The 18,877-nt window shown below is 41.4% G+C and overlaps 1 protein-coding gene across 1 annotated transcript in view; it reads right to left on the reverse strand.

The window, feature by feature from the left end:
* nags (N-acetylglutamate synthase) overlaps window positions 1–18,877 on the reverse strand; it is a 65,288-nt gene that overhangs the window by 39,467 nt on the left and 6,944 nt on the right. The window contains exon 2 of the mRNA XM_039740454.1: window positions 4,891–5,168. Coding sequence (XP_039596388.1) covers window positions 4,891–5,168 — 278 coding nt within the window. The remainder of the gene's footprint in view (window positions 1–4,890; window positions 5,169–18,877) is intronic.

The raw sequence follows: 18,877 nt of genomic DNA on the forward strand, positions 1-18,877 counted from the left end.
AGTGGCCTGGGACAGGGACTGGTTGAAAATCCTAGTGAAGATTCCGGCCAGCTGATCCGCACAGTCTTTCAGCACCCGTCCAGCCACACCGTTGGGTCCTGCAGCCTTCCTCGGGTACACCTTCCTCATCTCCCGCCTCACCTCACACGCTTCCACCGTGAGTATGTTGCTGTTGTGAACAGGCGGCTGTGATGGAGCTGCTGTTGGTGTCGTCTCAAAGCGGGCAAAGAAGATGTTCAGCTCCTCTGCCAGAGAAGCGTCTCCTTCAGCGGCTGAGGAGTTGCTGGATTTTATAGCCAGTTGAAGTGCTGGACACCCTGCCACACCTGCCTGGTGTTATAGCTCCTCAGATGGTCATCTATCCTCCTTCAAGAACCTGTGACAGGAGGCACTGCAATTGTTCAGATAGGTAGTGCCAGCCAAATACACTATTTAGGTAATTATTTTCTTTACTTTGTTATTTATTACTTTCATATTTCACCAACAGAAGTTTAAAAGCACTCAGCAAAGGGTTAGCAGGGTAGGTGAAAAGTGAGAATCAAGTTGTAAAAATCTGTGCTTTACAATCCAACACTTTAGGCATCAGGGAAACCTACTATACCCGCAGGGCATAAAACTGATAAACATATTTTTTATGGTATGCTGTTTTATCTTGGTAGAGTAATATATTTTGCTCTACTTTCTCCTATTGTATTATTAATATGTAGCCTTAGAATGCCTAATCTCACAGACTTACCACTGTTTATAAGGTATTATTGTATATAATACCTTAACCCCACCTTCCCTTCTATATCTATAACCTCAGGCAATTAGATGTAGTAAAAGACAAGCAGGAGTTAAGTTACACATAAAATAATGTATTACTGATAATATTCATAAATAATAACAAAATGCAAAGTACATTTGAATATTGGCAACCATACAACCTGTTAAAATTGTGATGTGTAATTCAGGTGGCACACAGACTTGTAGTTACTTAAAATGTCTCTAGTTAAGGCATCATTGGTGCTCAGCTTTTAGCCACATGTCTGTTCAAAATGGCTAAAGCTGTGCTCTTCATTGTGTTGTCTTCAGTTCATGGTGAGATGGTCTTCTTCAGTTGTTAGCAAGAGAAAGATACTTCTACATCATCACAGGTTAGCAAGAGAGATGCTTCTTTCAGATGTTAGTAAGAGAGAGAGAATGTGGTTGAGCAAGCAACTTTATAGGTTTTCTGTCCAACCCCTACAGCCAATAGGACATCATGGTACTTAAAGGCCTCTGAGACAAGCCAATTCCAAACAGCCATATCTCAGACCAATGGGGGGAAATAGTACATCTTAACACCTGCAACCCCAGAGACCATATGTTAAACTAACCTGGCTTTGTGTGAGGGACGAGAGAAAGACTTTAGCAAAGAAACACTCGCCAAACTGGTTTAAGACACATCTCCCAAATCCTGTCGTAAAATTTCAAATAGACTCAGTCGTAAAAGGGGGGGCAAACACGAATGCCTCTCGCCAAAGTATACTAAATTACATTGCTTTGCCTAAATTATGAAGACATACAAAACATTTAGCAAGTTATATGCAAAATCTTACATCACAACACATACAATATGTCAAAGTAGTTTTAATGAATGCAAATATAAAATTCTATTTAAATATTATAATATCTATGGCCAGAGGGGGTGACTTTATACTCCAGGAGAAAAGACAATAACATAATGAACACAGACTTCTTGACATATCACACTCCAAGCACATAACAAGTTTATTCCTGCTTGACCATATTTATTCATGGACTTTTTCAGCTAGGTTGGAGTCCAAACATTATATTAGTAGTGGGAGATTTCTCTCTATTATAAAAAAAAATCTTGCGACGAGACGTGATCTTTGGAAGAGAAATCTTTTGAACAAAGATCTTTTCAAGAGAGACAGAGAGAAACTTTCACATGCCACGAGACGGAGAAGAAACATCATACTTTCAACCTTTGGAAGCAAGTCCCGTGATACACATGATGAGCAGGTTAGAGAAAATGGAAGTAGGAAAATTCGACAGTCTCAAAAAAATGAGAGTAAACAAACGGAAAATATTACTCGGTGAAATAACTGAACAGCGAAAAGAGATTGAATATTCAGGTGCTGTACAGGCTTATAAACGTTCGAAGCTCCGCAGATCACGCAGCTCGGTAGCAGCATCAGCAAGCCAGCAGCTGATGGAGCAAAGAGGAAGTAAAAAAAAATGACTGTTATTTGTTTCCCATTGTATCACCATTCAACAGGGGTTTCGGAGGAGCGACCACGTCTCCTTGGGGTGCATTCAGCCCCCCTTTCTCTTCACAACGGATTTGGGGTTTGAAGGGGTAGGCGAATGAAATGCAGAACACATGGAAAGGCAGCAGCAGGAAGCCAGCAGCGGATTGATTTGTTTGTTTGAGGGGTTTCGGAGGAGCGGCAGCATCTCCTTTGGGTGCATTCAACCCCCCTCTTCAAAATGGCGCATAGCACTGGTGGGGAGGGAGGGGTTGGCAAGCGAACCAAGCAGGGGGAAAAGCCCCCTAGTATTAGTATATATCAAGATGATTAAGGATCACTTAAACCAGTTTAAAGCTGCATTTATGATGCATTTTTCAAATCAGACTTGTCAACAAATGCTTTGTCGAGATTATGGCTTTTTCTCTTGTGAAACTAATGGTTACATTTGTACATTACGTTATATGATTTCGTTCTGTTTGGCTTTGAAATTAACATGCAAATACTTTTTAAACTTACACTTTTACCATAAAACTATTTTTTGAATTAAATTTTCATCAATATCGCATTGAATTTTGATTCTGTGTTTGAACTTACATCGTGACAACGCAACGTATAAACTGCTCATGAGTGAATATCGTTTCTTTCTCTCTAATAAATAAAATGACTTTTTCGAATGTTTGTCTCTGTGATTTGTTAATTGTCTTTGCAGATGCTGTTCTAACGGGCAACTGTTAACGTTTCAATACGAATGGCATATCATGATCTCCTTTGTTGTCTAATGTTCTCCGCGGAGATGTACTGCATTACCTTTCTTTAATACATCCTTTTTTCAACAGTAATTCAGGCGGTGGAAGACTGTATGGAGGGAATGGTTGTAGATATCCTTCATGATATTGTAAGTTGATGCAGGCCCGCCACCAGAAATATTTGGGCCCCAGACAACTGGGTACGTGTGGGCCCCTCTGCCTTCCCCCGGTTCCCCACATGCCAAGACCTTCAAATGCGTATACAAAATGATTGAAATGTAGTTTATCCGTCAGTGACAATGCTGCATTTATGAATACCATACTTGATGAGTTAAGCCTTCTTGTACATCAAAGTTTGACTGCGAGAAAGAAAGCCAGTGCTAACGGAAGCTCGTAGCGGAATTGAAACAATACATTAATGAGATAGGCCTCTGTATTATCTAATGTGTAACGGTACAATTATACCAATGCAATGAATAGGAGTAACATCTGAACATTTTAATATATACTAACTGTTAGGGTTATCTACATGGTGTACAATCGGTATGTTAACTTGCTGTATCAAACTTCAAAGTTTTCAAAAAATCCGGGTGATCCAGAATCTTTAGTGATACACACAAAACCAACGCACACTCGTCACCGATTTAAAAGCAACAATAAACACCCAACATCAAACTACGGAGACGGACTTCTGCTACACCATACACGTCAACATCCACGATAGTGCACAACAATATCGCTGTTGTCTGAGACAGAACAGCACCTGTGTGTGAGAAACGGAAGTATTCAATTACAGCGACGAAGTCAATCCATTATCCACGTACCCTGTACAACAAACATACTACTCAACGTCAAGCTCAAGGACGTCGGTGTCGCCTCTCCTTTGTCTTCGAGAAGCGTGCCGCTGCCGGCCCCCTTTGACTCTACTCTACTCTACTCTTCTTCGACTCTACTTGCGTGGAGCGTGCGGCTATTAAAACACTCACTTGTATTGTTGTAAGCTAAATGATTTAACTTTTCTATTACATGTAACTTGAATAATTGTCCAAATATATATCTATGCGCACAACATCAGCATAAAAGTCCCATTTGTCCCCCCCGGTGGTGGGCCTGGTTGATGTTTTCATCTGCCGCACCATCACCACCAACTGTTTCAGTGTAGTCTATTGATACGCATTTAACCAATTTGCCATGTAACCGATGAACAATTTTCGCATTAATTCATTTGACTTCATCGTTTCTCGGTGCTAGGATTGCCTGTGTAGTCATTTCTTCTGTTGATAAGATAACCCTTTGAGATGAAATTCTTCAATAAGATTTGGACATAATGTGTCTTCTTTAATTGGGAACATAAAGTGAGGAAAACATAAAAATTTATAAGCGTCGCGAGAGCAGGAACTGTGTCTGTCAAAAGCATTCACATGAATGAGAGGTGAGAGGACCGTGTGCAATGGCCGTGAACCGGAAAAGGTGGAGATAAGGGCGAGACTTGAAAAAATCTCTTGGAAATAGTCTCGTCTCATCTCAAGATTTCCTTTTATAATAGAGAGATTTATAATTAAACACATCTACTCTCTGTTGTATAATATCCATATTATTTGAGTGTGGATATTTATTTTAGTATAAGTGGCAGTTATTGTGGATAGATGGATACACATCAAGAGGCTGGAATAAATGCAACGGGTCAATGTTGTCTTAAAACCAAGACTTAAAACAAGGAGCTTACACTGTCCTTAAAATCATTAACCAAGATTGGCAAAACATGTACACTTTCTTTCTAGAAAGGAGGACAATTTAGTTTAAACACTGATAATTTTAATGCACAAGGGGTTTGAAAAATGTGGTAACTTTGTTTGTTTTCTGAAACGTAATGGTTATTAGTATTATCACAGAGTAACACTACCCACCTGCCATTTGTATTGGAAGGCATCAAACCAACTTTGAATAAAGGTGCTCCACTAAAGAAGGGCAGAACAGTAGCAGAGTTTTTCAGGAGCGCCTCCGTCAACACCTGGCAGATTTGGATGAGACGGGACCTGCCATTGTGTGATATTTGACTTTCTTCTTCCAAATCCTGTGTTAGTCCTAACACGACAACAGGCTTCATGTCCATGCGCTGCAGGAATGAGAGGCCAAATGCAAGCCTGTGTACCATGTCCTTGTCCTGGAAGACCTCCTCTTCCACCTGTAAGGGCAAAGATGTATTATCCATAATGTATTATACTGCAAATGCACATATTAACCATTTATATAGTTTAAGATTTATTCCATATTAGTTGTCATGTGTAAAATGAAATTGTTATTTGCAGATCTCCCACAAACTAGTAGCAGGGGTACAAGGAGATTCACTCGAAAGAAGCCCCAAATATGCTCTTGTAACTCCAGTTAGGATGAAGCAATCTGAAACAAAAAAATCCATTATATACCTTGACGTATGTGTAATCGATGTGTAATCGCATTAGATGTGATGCTGGAAGTGGTTTCCGTTTTCTGCCAGACGCATTTTAACGTGGCGCTCCAAGTTCCTAAACGTATTGGTAAGCATCTCGGGGGAGAATGGCAGCAATTTCACGTTGGACGCTTCCCTTCAGATCTTCCACAGTGCGAGGCTTGTTCCTATAGACTTTTCCTGTGAGCAGACCCCAAAGTCTTGTGGTGTCCGATCCGGCGACTGTGGTGGCCAAAGCCCCTTTGAAATGACCCTGTTGCTGAAGAAGGACTCCATTTTGGCCATGCTACTTGCCGATGTGTGACACGTTGCTCCATCTTGCGGGAAGTAACTTTCCGTTAACTCACAGTCATCCAGTTGATTCTAACATCACTTAAACGAATTGGTGACCCAATAGGTTCACACCATGAAGACGTGCTTCTCAATAGTGTACACCACCATCCTGAAGAGCAGTTGAATGACTGAGTGAAGGGGTACAGACGGTGGACACCCAGAATTTGCAAACTGAGGTTAAACATCACGATGGCTATCTGGCACCTACCTCATCACTCCGATGCACGGGCATCCCAGCTCGTTCGAAGCTCCATATACTGAGGAGCACGTTGCACCTTGTTTCATTCAGATTTCTTCATCCTAGCGAGAGTTATTACAGAATATTCCAGGCCTCTTTCGCGTGAATCTCCCTGTATAATACAAACAACAGTTGAGTACAAAATACATTACATACATTAAACGAGGATGGGATCACTCTTGAGCCATCTCCAAAACCAAATTAAGGCTGAGTAAGTCAAAACTGCAAAGTGAGGATTTAAAGAACACAAGGGAGTTTTAAAACAAAAAGTAACACCAAATTACCAAAAAAAAGAATCTCCTTTTCAATAGGCCTTCCTGAGCAGGATTTCTCCTTGCATGCACCTAAAATCTAGAATAGCCTGCCAATAGGAATTTGCCAGGCTAATACAGTGGAGCACTTTAAAAAAAACTGCTGAAAACACGTTACTTTAACATGGCTTTCTCATAACTTCATTTTAGTTTAATCCTGATGCTCTGTATACTCAATTAATTATCATAACTATTCATGGTGGCTCCAAAATCCATACTCACCCCTACTCTCTCTTCTGTTTCTTTTCCCGGTTTTCTGTGGTGGCGACCTGCGCCATCACCACCTAATATTTTAATATATATAAATGATTTAGATAGGAATATAAGTAACAAGCTGGTTAAGTTTGCAGATGATACCAAGACAGGTGGAATGGCAGATAATTTGGAATCCGTTATATCATCACAGAAGGACTTGGATAGCATACAGGCTTGGGCAGATTTGTGGCAGATGAAATTTAATGTCAGTAAATGTAAAGAATTACACATAGGAAGTAAAAATATTAGGTTTGAATACACAATGGGCGGTCGGAAAATCGAGAGTCCACCTTATGAGAAGGATTTAGGAGTCATAGTGGACTCTAAGCTATCAACTTCCCAACAGTGTTCAGAAGCCATTAAGAAGGCTAACAGAATGTCAGGTTATATAGCGCCTTGACGTGTGGAGTGCAAGTCACAGGAGGTTCTGCTCAAGCTTTATAATGCACTGGTGAGGCCTCACCTGGAGTCCTGTGGGCAGTTTTGGACATAACAGCACAAGAGAAGGTCCAGAGAAGAGCGACTAGGTTGATTCCAGGTCTACAGGGGTTGAATTATGAGGAAAAATTAAATGAGCTGAGCCTTTACAGTTTAAGCAAAAGAAGATTAAGAGGCGACATGATTGAAGTGTTTAAAATTATGAAGGGAATTAGTGCAGTGGATCAAGACTTGTATTTTAAAATTAGTTCATCAAGAACACGGGGACACAGTTGGAAACTTGTTAAGGGTAAATTTCACACAAACATTAGGAAATTTTTCTTTACACAAAGAACGATAGACACTTGGAATAAGCGACCAAGTAGTGTGGTAGACAGTAAGATGTTAGGGACTTTCAAAACTCGACTTGATGTTTTCTTGGAGGAAATAAGTGGATAGGACTGGCGAGTTTTGTTGGGCTGAATGGCCTGTTCTCGTCAAGAGGGTTCTAATGTTCTAATCAAAGCATCGTGATGTCCCTACATTGATGGATTAAAGGCCAGAAGTCCACATGACCATCATCATCAAGTCCTTCCATGACAACACTAATAATGAGGACGGATCATTTATGTTATTTAGAATACCTAGAGGGGGCTGGGTGATCTCTTGACCTCTGAACCCCTGCAGGTTTTTATTTTTTCTCCAGCCGTCTGGAGTGTTTTTTTGTCCTCCCTGGACATCGGACCTTATTTTTATTCTATGTTAATGAGTTTTGTCTCATTTTAATTCTTACTTTGTCTTTTACTCTTTCTCCATCATGTAAAGCATGAAAATGTGCTATAGAAATAAATGATGTTGTTGTTGTTGTTGATTAACACTTTTGGATACCTTGAGCACATACTTAACAACATATGTCGTTAGCACTTCTCCAAAACAGCTTCCTATAGCCCAGGGGTGCCCATTATGTCGTTCGCGATCAACTAGTAGATCACAAAGGTAGTGCAGCTAGGTCGCGTTGCATTCAAAATATTTTTTTTAAATGTTAGTCTATCATACAGTGGTGTGAAAAACTATTTGCCCCCTTCCTGATTTCTTATTCTTTTGCATGTTTGTCACACAAAATGTTTCTGATCATCAAACACATTTAACCATTAGTCAAATATAACACAAGTAAACACAAAATGCAGTTTTTAAATGATGGTTTTATTATTTAGGGAGAAAAAAATCCAAACCTACATGGCCCTGTGTGAAAAAGTAATTGCCCCCTGAACCTAATAACTGGTTGGGCCACCCTTAGCAGCAATAACTGCAATCAAGCGTTTGCGATAACTTGCAATGAGTCTTTTACAGCACTCTGGAGGAATTCTGGCCCACTCATCTTTGCAGAATTGTTGTAATTCAGCTTTATTTGAGGGTTTTCTAGCATGAAGCGCCTTTTTAAGGTCATGCCATAGCATCTCAATTGGATTCAGGTCAGGACTTTGATGACCCCAATTTTATTGATTCACTAACAGAATGTCTGACTAGTATCTCAGAATGGATGAATAGTAACTTTCTCAAGTTAAATAAAGAGAAAACTGAAATCTTAGTGATTAGCAATAATGGATACAATGAGGCTATTAGAAATAAACTGGATACATTAGGATTAAAAGTCAAGACGGAGGTAAAAAGCTTAGGGGTGATTGTTGACTGTAATCTGAATTTTAAATCACATATTCATCAGATCACTAGGACAGCATTTTTTCACTTAAGAAACATAAGTAAAGTTAGACCTCTTATATCACTGAAAGATGCTGAGAAATTAGTTCACGCGTTTGTTTTCAGTCGACTAGATTACTGTAACGCACTCCTCTCAGGACTACCCAAAAAAGACATAAATCGTTTGCAACGAGTGCAGAATGGAGCTGCTAGAATCCTAACTAGGAAAAGAAAATCAGAACACATCACACCAGTCTTAGCGTCACTACACTGGTTACCTGTGTCATTCAGGATTGACTTTAAAATTCTGCTTATGGTTTATAAAGCCTTAAATAATCTGCTCCATCTTATATATCGGAATGTCTGACACCTTATATTCCAAATCGTAACCTCAGATCCTCAAATGAGTGTCTCCTTAGAATTCCATAACAAAACTTAAAAGAAGTGGTGAGGCGGGCAGGCGGCCTTCTGCTGCTATGCACCTAAAATCTGGAATAGCCTGCCAATAGGAATTCACCAGGCTGATACAGTAGAGCAGTTTAACACACTGCTGACAACACATTACTTTAACATGGCCTTTCTATAACTTCAATTTAATTTAATTTAACTTAATCCTGATACTCTATATGTTCAATTTCCTTATAATAACTACCCATGGTGGCTCTAAAATCCGTACTGACCCCAACTCTCTTTTCTGTTTCTTTTTCCGGTTTCTTTGTGGTGGTGGCCTGTGTCACCTCCACCTACTCAAAGCTTCATGATGCTCCAACAAAGATGGATGGATTAAAAGCCAGAACTCTACGTGACCATCATCATCATCAAGCCCTTCCGTGAGAATCCTAAATCCAAAGAGGACTGTTTCATTTATGTTAGGTAGAATGCCCAGAGGGGACTGGTCAGGGGGTCTCATGGTCTGGAATCCCTACAGATTGTATTTTTTCTCCAGCCATCTGGAGTTGTTTTGTTTTTTCTGTCCCCCCTGGCCATTGGACCTTACTCTTATTCGATGTTAATTAATGTTGATTTATTTTGTTTTCTTATTGTGTCTTTTATTTTTCTATTCTTTATTATGTAAAGCACTTTGAGCTACTGTTTGTATGAAAATGTGCTATATAAATAAATGTTGCTGTTGCTGTTAAATGGAATAAAAAATAATTATAATACAAGTATAATTAGTCATCTAAAAGGGCACCAATGGGGAAAGTACTTTGCCAACGTCAAAGCTAACAGGGAAAGCACAAGTTGTGCGCACAACAGCCTGGTTCTCTTTTGTCAGATGATCTGCTATCATATAAGAAAGTTAATGTTGTTTGAAAGCAAAATCTGATGTGAAATTTACAGCTGCAATACATTTTATTTTCATTTATAACAACTAAGAAATAACAGAATTAAGAGTGTGCCTAAATCTGATTTGATCTAGAAGATTAATTGGCAAAGATCAAATTTTATAAGAAACACTTTACCTTACTTAACCAGTTTGTGTTCAGATGTTCGTGCAGAAACTAGATTTGATTGGAATACAAATAAAAAGTAGGAAAACAAATTATGGGAATTAAAATGTCAAAAGCAGAATTATACTTTTATTTATACTGCAGGATATTTCTATGTCCGTGATTCAGCATTAGGTTGAGCATTTATGTTTGCATCTCATATTTTCGTGCTACAATTGCAATTAGCGTATAATGCAGTGGGTTCAAAAGGTGAAGTGCACAATTGGAATAAATTAAATTGATACAATGAAAAAATAGATTATCATAAGCAGACCTTTTCTGCTTAACTATTTCACTAGAATGTGCCCCCCACCCCCCCCCCATATCCCCCAACTTACTATTACCTTTAGGACCAAAGAGACAGAGGAGTCACTAAAAGTGTATTCTGTCTCCCTCCATGTGGCGTAAAGCCAGCTTCTGCCTAGCTGACCGCTCCGTGACTGTGCAGCTGACCTTTGCCACAGACAGCAAAGCAATTTAGTCTGAGGCTTGTGCCGAAGTGCAGACACAGCAATGACAGCACAGAGCAGCCAGCTGACAAAACTGCAACTCAGCAAAGCTGAACACAGAAGCTGAGGGCAATGGGACCAGGCCCGATCACTTCCTTGGTAAAATGCTCCCTGGTTTTGATACAGTCTGTGTTCCAAAATGATAATAACTTTGCCCCCCAAATCCTTTGCTCCATCTGTCTTGACACATGCTATCTCCTATTCAGTCTCAAACTGGCATCCTAAAGATCAAAGAATTTGACCTAAAGAACAGAGTAGGCACTAACCACCAGCTGGCTGCATCTCGGGTCCTAATCTGGAATCCTCAGTTGGTTTGTCATGCGGTGGGTGCAGCAATGTGCTGTATCAGTGTGTGCTCCAAACCTTCTTCTAACCAACTGATAGCCAGCACTTTATTTTAACAAGACATACCTTAACATAGGAGTACAGATAATAATAATAATACATTTTATTTCAAGGCACCTTTCTAAACACCCAAGGACACTGTACAGATAATAAAATCATTAAACCAAAATAACCATTGTGGCGGGCCCGGCCAGGACGCACCTTCTACATATGTTCTGGGGGAGCAACCAGGGGCATCTCAGTACCTCTCCCGGGACACTTGGCGGCAGCCTCCCTGGCTGACGATGGTGCCTCAGTTTCCCGCAGGGCTCCATGGGAGATGGAGTTCTCCACAGCCCTGTTAGGATTTGGGGTGGACGCCAGGGGGTGCTGCATGGGTCCCTGAGCCGGCCTGGACAACTCTACAGCCCCGCCTGGAAGTACAATCAGAAACAGGTGATCAAGCATCTGGAGCACTTCCGGGTGGGCTATAAAAAGGGCCAGCAACCACCACTCTGGGCCAGAACTGGGAGGAAGAGGACGAGGTTGCCAGGGAGGAGTGGTGGTGCCAAACGGGAGTGTTGTGATTGATTTGAAGTGCTTTTGGGACGGTGTTGTGGCTGGGGGTTCACGGGGAAGACGTGCCCTCCAGCTGACGAAAAATAAAGTCTTCTTGTGTTTTTACACGTACCTCTGTCTGAGTCTGTCCTGGGTCAGACACTATACAGCATCCTAATTCACACCATGCATGTACACATACACATTGTTATGGTGTATATAATCTGTACATTTTGGTTTCCATTATATTTTGATCGAGACAAGACAACAGATGAACTAAAATCAAAGCAGGTAATTCTTCTCTTACTACTCACTTTTAAAATAGCTGTTTCAACATTGAAAGGAAGACATTCTGGTGGCTCAATTACTTTACAGCCTGGGAAAGGAAGACTGAGCTAACACCTCAGGCTATTGATTACTTTATGGATGGACATCTGGGATAACAAATTAGTTTACAGCCTGGGAAAGGAAGACTGAGGTAATATCAAACAACTTTATTATCTGGGCTGCAAAATTCATCCATGATATTGACAGCCAGCCAATCAGGTGCATGGAACATTCATGTGTTGTGAAACCACGGCATGAAACTTTATAATAAATATGCCTTATTTTGAAAGCAACGTCAGAAGAGAAGCAAAGAAGAAGAGGAACGGACGAAGATGGCACTGGTCGCCAGAAGGATCTCATGAACATCGATTGCTAAATCAAACGCCTCCCTGGGACATTCATCCTTGACATCTGTAACTTTTTCTAAAGACTATATATATTTAGACTTTCCTATCAGTACCTATTTTCTACTATTCTTTGTTCCAGTGGTATTATTATTATTCTTGTAATAAATACCATGCTGCTTTTAACTTTTTATGCTTTGTCTTAATGTCTAGAGTGATTGAATTAATAAGGTAGATTTCTAAGAGCACCTAGAGCAGCTGGAGATTTTGCCATTGGCTCTGTGCTGCGGGGTTTTAAGGCTGAGAGTGAGGGTGCCACTCAATAGTTAGGGACAGTATGAGAAGAAGGTATTCTTGGCTGATAAATGGCCTGTAGTCAAGGATACTGAGTCTTTGTATGTTTTAATATTTTCTTGGAGACCAAAAGTAATATTTAGGCCTGAGGTCTATTTAAAACATTGTATGTTGTTTGTGCCGATAATAAGTAAGTCTCTTGAAGTGCTGAGTGACAGGCTGTGTTATCCCTAAAGGACTTGCGTGGCTTAAAGTGCTAGAAGTTAATCAGTGTGTGTGTGTTGTTCATGGGACACTGTTGTGGTTAGGGTCAGTGTGTAAGCGTATAGCTATTTACAGTGCATCCGGAAAGTATTCACAGCGCATCACTTTTTCCACATTTTGTTCTGTCACAGCCTTATTCCAAAATGGATTAAATTCATTTTTTTCCCTCAGAATTCTACACACAACACCCCATAATGACAACGTGAAAAAAGTTTACTTGAGATTTTTGCAAATTTATTAAAAATAAAAACTGAGAGATCACATGTACATAAGTATTCACAGCCTTTGCCATGAAGCTCCAAATTGAGCTCAGGTCCCTCCTGTTTCCCCTGATCATCCTTGAGATGTTTAATTGGAGTCCACCTGTGGTCAATTCAGTTGATGGGACATGATTTGGAAAGGCACACACCTGTCTATAGAAGGTCCCACAGTTGACAGTTCATGTCAGAGCACAAACCAAGCATGAAGTCAAAGAAATTGTCTGTAGACCTCCGAGACAGGATTGTCTCAATGCAAAAATCTGGGGAAGGTTACAGAAAAATGTCTGCTGCTTTGAAGGTCCCAATGAGCACAGTGGCCTCCATCATCCGTAAGTGGAAGAAGTTCGAAACCACCAGAACTCTTCCTAGAGCTGGCCGGCCATCTAAACTGAGCGATTGGGAGAGAAGAGCCTTAGTCAGGGAGGTGACCAAGAACCAGATGGTCACTCTGTCAGAGCTCCAGAGGTCCTCTGTGGAGAGAGGAGAACCTTCAAGAAGGACAACCATCTCTGCAGCAATCCACCAATCAGGCCTGTATGGTAGAGTGGCCAGACGGAAGCCACTCCTTAGTAAAAGGCACATGTCAGCCTGCCTGGAGTTTTCCAAAAGGCACCTGAAGGACTCTCAGACCATGAGAAACAAAATTCTCTGGTCTGATGAGACAAAGATTGAACTCTTTGGTGTGAATGCCAGGCGTCACGTTTGGAGGAAACCAGGCACCGCTCATCACCAGGCCAATACCATCCCTACAGTGAAGCATGGTGGTGGCAGCATCATGCTGTGGGGGGCATGAACTGGGAGACTAGTCAGGATAAAGGGAAAGATGACTGCAGCAATGTACAGAGACATCCTGGATGAAAACCTGCTCCAGAGCGCTCTTGGCCTCAGACTGGGGCGACGGTTCATCTTTCAGCAGGACAACGACCCTAAGCACACAGCCAAGATATCAAAGGAGTGGCTTCAGGACAACTCTGTGAATGTCCTTGAGTGGCCCAGCCAGAGCAGAGCCAGACTTGAATCCGATTGAACATCTCTGGAGAGATCTTAAAATGGCTGTGCACCGACGCTTCCCATCCAACCTGATGGAGCTTGAGAGGTGCTGCAAAGAGGAATGGGCGGAACTGGCCAAGGATAGGTGTGCCAAGCTAGTGGCATCACATTCAAAAAGACTTGAGGCTGGAATTGCTGCCAAAGGTGCATCGACAAAGTATTGAGCAAAGGCTGTGAATACTTATGGACATGTGATTTGTCAGTTTTTTTATTTTTTATAAATTTGCAAAAACCTCAAGTAAACTTTTCTCACGTTGTCATTATGGGGTGTTGTGTGTAGAATTCTGGGGAAAAAAATGAATTTAATCCATTTTTGAATAAGGCTGTAACATAACAAAATGTGGAAAAAGTGATGCGCTGTGAATACTTTCCGGATGCACTGTATGTGTGTGTTCATCTTAAAATGCAACAGTAGTCCAACCCGATAACAAACTGGACGAGAACACTTACCCTTGAGGAAACAGGTAAAGGGCAAGTAGAGGGAAATACAACGATAATACACACATATACAGTACATATATCTGTGTCTATGGAACTGAAAATACAGTAATAAGAATACAGCCTAAGGTCACGTAGTGTAAACTAATCTAAACAGATAAGTCTTAAAATGAGATCTGAAAATAGGTAAGGGATCAGCATCCTGAATGTTCCAGGGACGAGGAGCACTACGACTAAATGTCCAGGAGCCCAAGGTGATCAGGTGTGTTTTGGTGATGAAAAGACCAGAAGTGGAGGACCTAAGAGTGCAGTTAGGTGTATAAACACGTATGAGGTCAGGGAGGTATAATGGAGCCCAGGTTATGAAGGGCTTCGAAGGTAAGTAGAAGAATTTTAAAATAAATGTGAAATTTTACAGAAGCCAATGAAGCTGTTTAGGAGATGGGGTGATGTGTTGCACGGAAGTGGTCTGAGGTATAATACGGGTAGCTGAATTCAGAACCAGCTGGAGTTTATGGAGAAGCTTATGTGGGAGACCAAAGAGAACAGAATTACGATAATCAATGCGGGACGTGACCAATGCCCGAGTAAGAATGGCGGTGCTATTTAGTGTGAGGAAGGGTCACAGACGAAAAAAAGATGACCATGTAACATTATTGATATGGGATTCAAAAGACAGAGTACTATCAAAGATAACCCCCAAACCTTTAACCTGAGGGGAGGAATAGACTGATGTACTATTAATATTAAGTGAAAAATTATTACATTTTGATACAGCAGACTTGGAGCCAATGAGGAGAACATCTGTCTTATGGCTACAGAGCTGGAGGAAATTAGAAGAAAACCTCAAATAGACAGTCATTGAGGCAGGAAGGAGGACGGACAGAGTTGGGCTTTGTAGAGATATAGAGCTGGGTATCTGTATTATACCAGAATTTCCACTTAGAAACAATTTGATATTTTGCAGGAAGAGAGAAATGATATCCAGTAAATAAATTCAGATGTATTACATCATCCATCCGTTCTTAGTGCTGCCTTTTCTGTTGCACAGTTGTGAGGAACTAAGGAACATCCCAGGCAGCTGCCATCATAAAACAGAAGCCAGTTCTTCACAGGATGCTAATCCATCACAAGACAGGCACATATACCAGACCTAAACCCTGGTCCCTTGTAAGATCCATCCACATGCAGGGTACCATTAAAAAGCCACAAATGGAATCCCTACCTTTTGCTCACTGCTTGATTCAGAGTTTCTCTGATCTGCAAATGTTCATAAAAATCACTATATAAAGTGTTTATGAAAATCAATGTGCAAAATACTGAACAACCAGCACCAGCCACCAGGCCAATATGCATTACTTTGTAGTAAAACATTCTCAAAACTGCTTCATCCCATTCAGGATTGCTGGGAGTCACCACCAACCCTGGGTGGGGTATCAGGTGATCACAGGGCCCACTCATGAACCTGCACATACCCACACAGGGCCAATTTAGGATTACCAACAGACACTTTTAACAGGGACTACCCAAGAAGTACTTAGTGATTTGGAAAATGTAGAGGGAGAAGTGCTGCTTAGATTAAATAGGCTGAAATCGAACAGTATGTTACTGCATACATACCATTGACGTTTTTCGCAAAATACTGAACACTGAGGAAACTGATAAGGACTGGAAGCTAGAAAACATTATGGCAGTATATAAAAAATGATCAGGTTAATCGATCTAACTGTAGGCTATTTAGCTCAACTTGCATCTTGAGTAAATTGATGGAAGCAATCGTTATAAAATAAGACTGAACGTCACATGACAATGCGGTGGGCTGGCACCCTGCCCAGGGTTAGTTTCCTGCCTTGCGCCCTCTGTTGGCTGGGACTGGCGCCAGCAGACCCCCATGACCCTGTAAGTTAGGATATAGCAGGTTGGATAATGGATGGATGGATTGATTTTCAGAAAGCTTTTGGTAAGAAACCGCATGACATGCTAGTATTTAAACTAAAAGAAGAGGGAATTCAAGGTGCAACATGCAGATGGGTATAAAATTATCTTAAACACCGAGAACAAAAGGTTATGTCAGAAAGAACTGTTTTTCATATTAGCTGATGTTAAATGGAATGCCCCTCTGGGGTCAGTGCTGGGGCCACTGTTGTTTTTTAATATAAATTTAAATGATCTGGATGAAAATATAAAAAAACAAGTTGGTCGGGTTTGCTGATGACACCAAATTAGGTAAGACTGCAGCTAATGTAGCATTAGCTGAATGATTACAGAGGAACGTCAACAAAACGAAATATAGGAGTGGACAAATTACATGTAATGTAAGTAAATGTAAAGGATTAAATGTTCATCCATCCATTTTCTAACCCGCTGAATCCGAAAATACAGGGTCACGGGGGTCTGCTGGAGCCAATCCCAGCCAACAAAGGGCACAAGGCAGGAACCAATCCTGGGCAGGGTGCCAACCCACCGCAGGACACACACCCACACACCAAGCACACACCCACAGGCCAATTTAGAATCGCCAATCCACCTAACCTGCATGTCTTTGGATTGTGGGAGGAAACCGGAGCGCCCGGAGGAAACCCACGCAGACACGGGGAGAACATGCAAACTCCACGCAGGGAGGAGGATTAAATGTAGGAAGAAAAAAAAAAAGTTCTATATTTGAATCAACAATGAAAGTACAAACTTATGGGACAAGCCTAGGAGTTGCATTAGACTTGTCACTATCTACACCTAGACAGAGGACAGAAGCCATTCTAAGACGATGTTAGGTCATACAGCGTGTTGGGTAGAGTACGACTCAAGAAAGTTTACAACCTCACCTGGAGTACTGTGTGCAGTTCTGGACTCCACATTACAAAAATGACATAGCAGCTCTAGAGAAAAGTCCAGAGGAGTGTGACTAAGCTGATCAGGTCCAGGACTAAGAGGTAGGAGTTAATAGGAAAGGCTGAAGGAGCTGAACCCTTTCCGTTTAAGCAAATGAAGATTAAAAGGTGACAGGATTCTTCATCTTTGTCTTTCAGCTACTCCCATTAGGGGTCGCCACAGCGGATCATCTTCTTCCATCTCTTGCTGTCCTTGTCATCTTGCTCTGTCACCCCCATCACCTGCATATCCTCTCTCACCGCATCCATCATCCTTCTTTAGACCTTCCTCGTCTCCTCTTACCTGGCAGCTCTATCCTTAGTACCCTTCTCTCCTCTCCACAGGTCCAAACCAACGCCATCTCGCCTCTCTGACTTTGTCTCCCAACCGTCCAACTTGACCTGACCCTCTAATGTCCTCATTTCTAATCCTGTCCATCCTCGTCGCACCCAATGCAAACGGTGACAGAATTTAAGTTTTTTTAAATTACAAAAGGAATTGCTGAACCCTTTCAGTTTAAGCAAATGAAGATTAAAAGGTGACAGGACTGAAATTTTTAAAATGACAAAAGGAATTTATATGGGGGCAGCACGGTGGCACAGTGGGTAGCGCTGCTGCCTCGCAGTTGGGAGACCTGGGTTTGCTTTCCGGGTCCTCCCTGTGTGGAGTTTGCAGGTTTGCTCCGGGCGCTCCGGTTTCCTCCCACAATCCAAAGACATGCAGGTTAGGTGCATTGGTGATTCTAAATTGTCCCGAGTGTGTGCTTGGTGTGTGGGCGTATGTGTGTGTGTCCTGTGGTGGGTTTGTTCCTGCCTTGCGCCCTGTGCTGACTGGGATTTGCTCCAGCAGATATCCCAAAAAACCCCGATGTGGTGTTAGGATATAGCGGGATAGGTAAATGTCCAGTGACTGACTGATTAGTGACCTTTGCTGGACCAAATGGCCTGTTCTTGTCCAAATTGTTCTAAAGTGGGATGGAAACCTACAACAGAGGTGCCCAGAACAGTGAGGCAGCACCACTAGCCACCAAATTTCCATTACTCAGTATTTATTTAAATACATTAGCATTTAGTGATGAAATGTCCGCTATTTAAATACACTATTCAGCAATAATAGGAACATTACCAGTCCATCAAATCCTGCTACTGACACTGTGCGACTATGAGCAAGTCACTTGACCTGCCTGTGTTCCAATTGGACAGCCAAAAGAAATGGAACCAACTGGATTGTAAATGTTGTAAGTCGCCTTGGATAAAGCCTAATAAGCAAATGTACATTTTATATCAGAGCAGTAAAACCAATGTGTCTTTATTATAGCCGAAAACTCACTCAGCCACAGAAACTCTGTGCAGAGAGGAAAAAATGGCTAAGAGGAGAGCAATGGAAAATGGCAATTTTGCCTGTTGCATTAAGAAAACTAATGTTTAAATTCTGGCACTACTCATACATGCAAGCTATCTGAAGACA

This window comes from Polypterus senegalus, chromosome 17, assembly GCF_016835505.1.
Source record: "Polypterus senegalus isolate Bchr_013 chromosome 17, ASM1683550v1, whole genome shotgun sequence".
NCBI lineage: Eukaryota > Metazoa > Chordata > Cladistia > Polypteriformes > Polypteridae > Polypterus > Polypterus senegalus.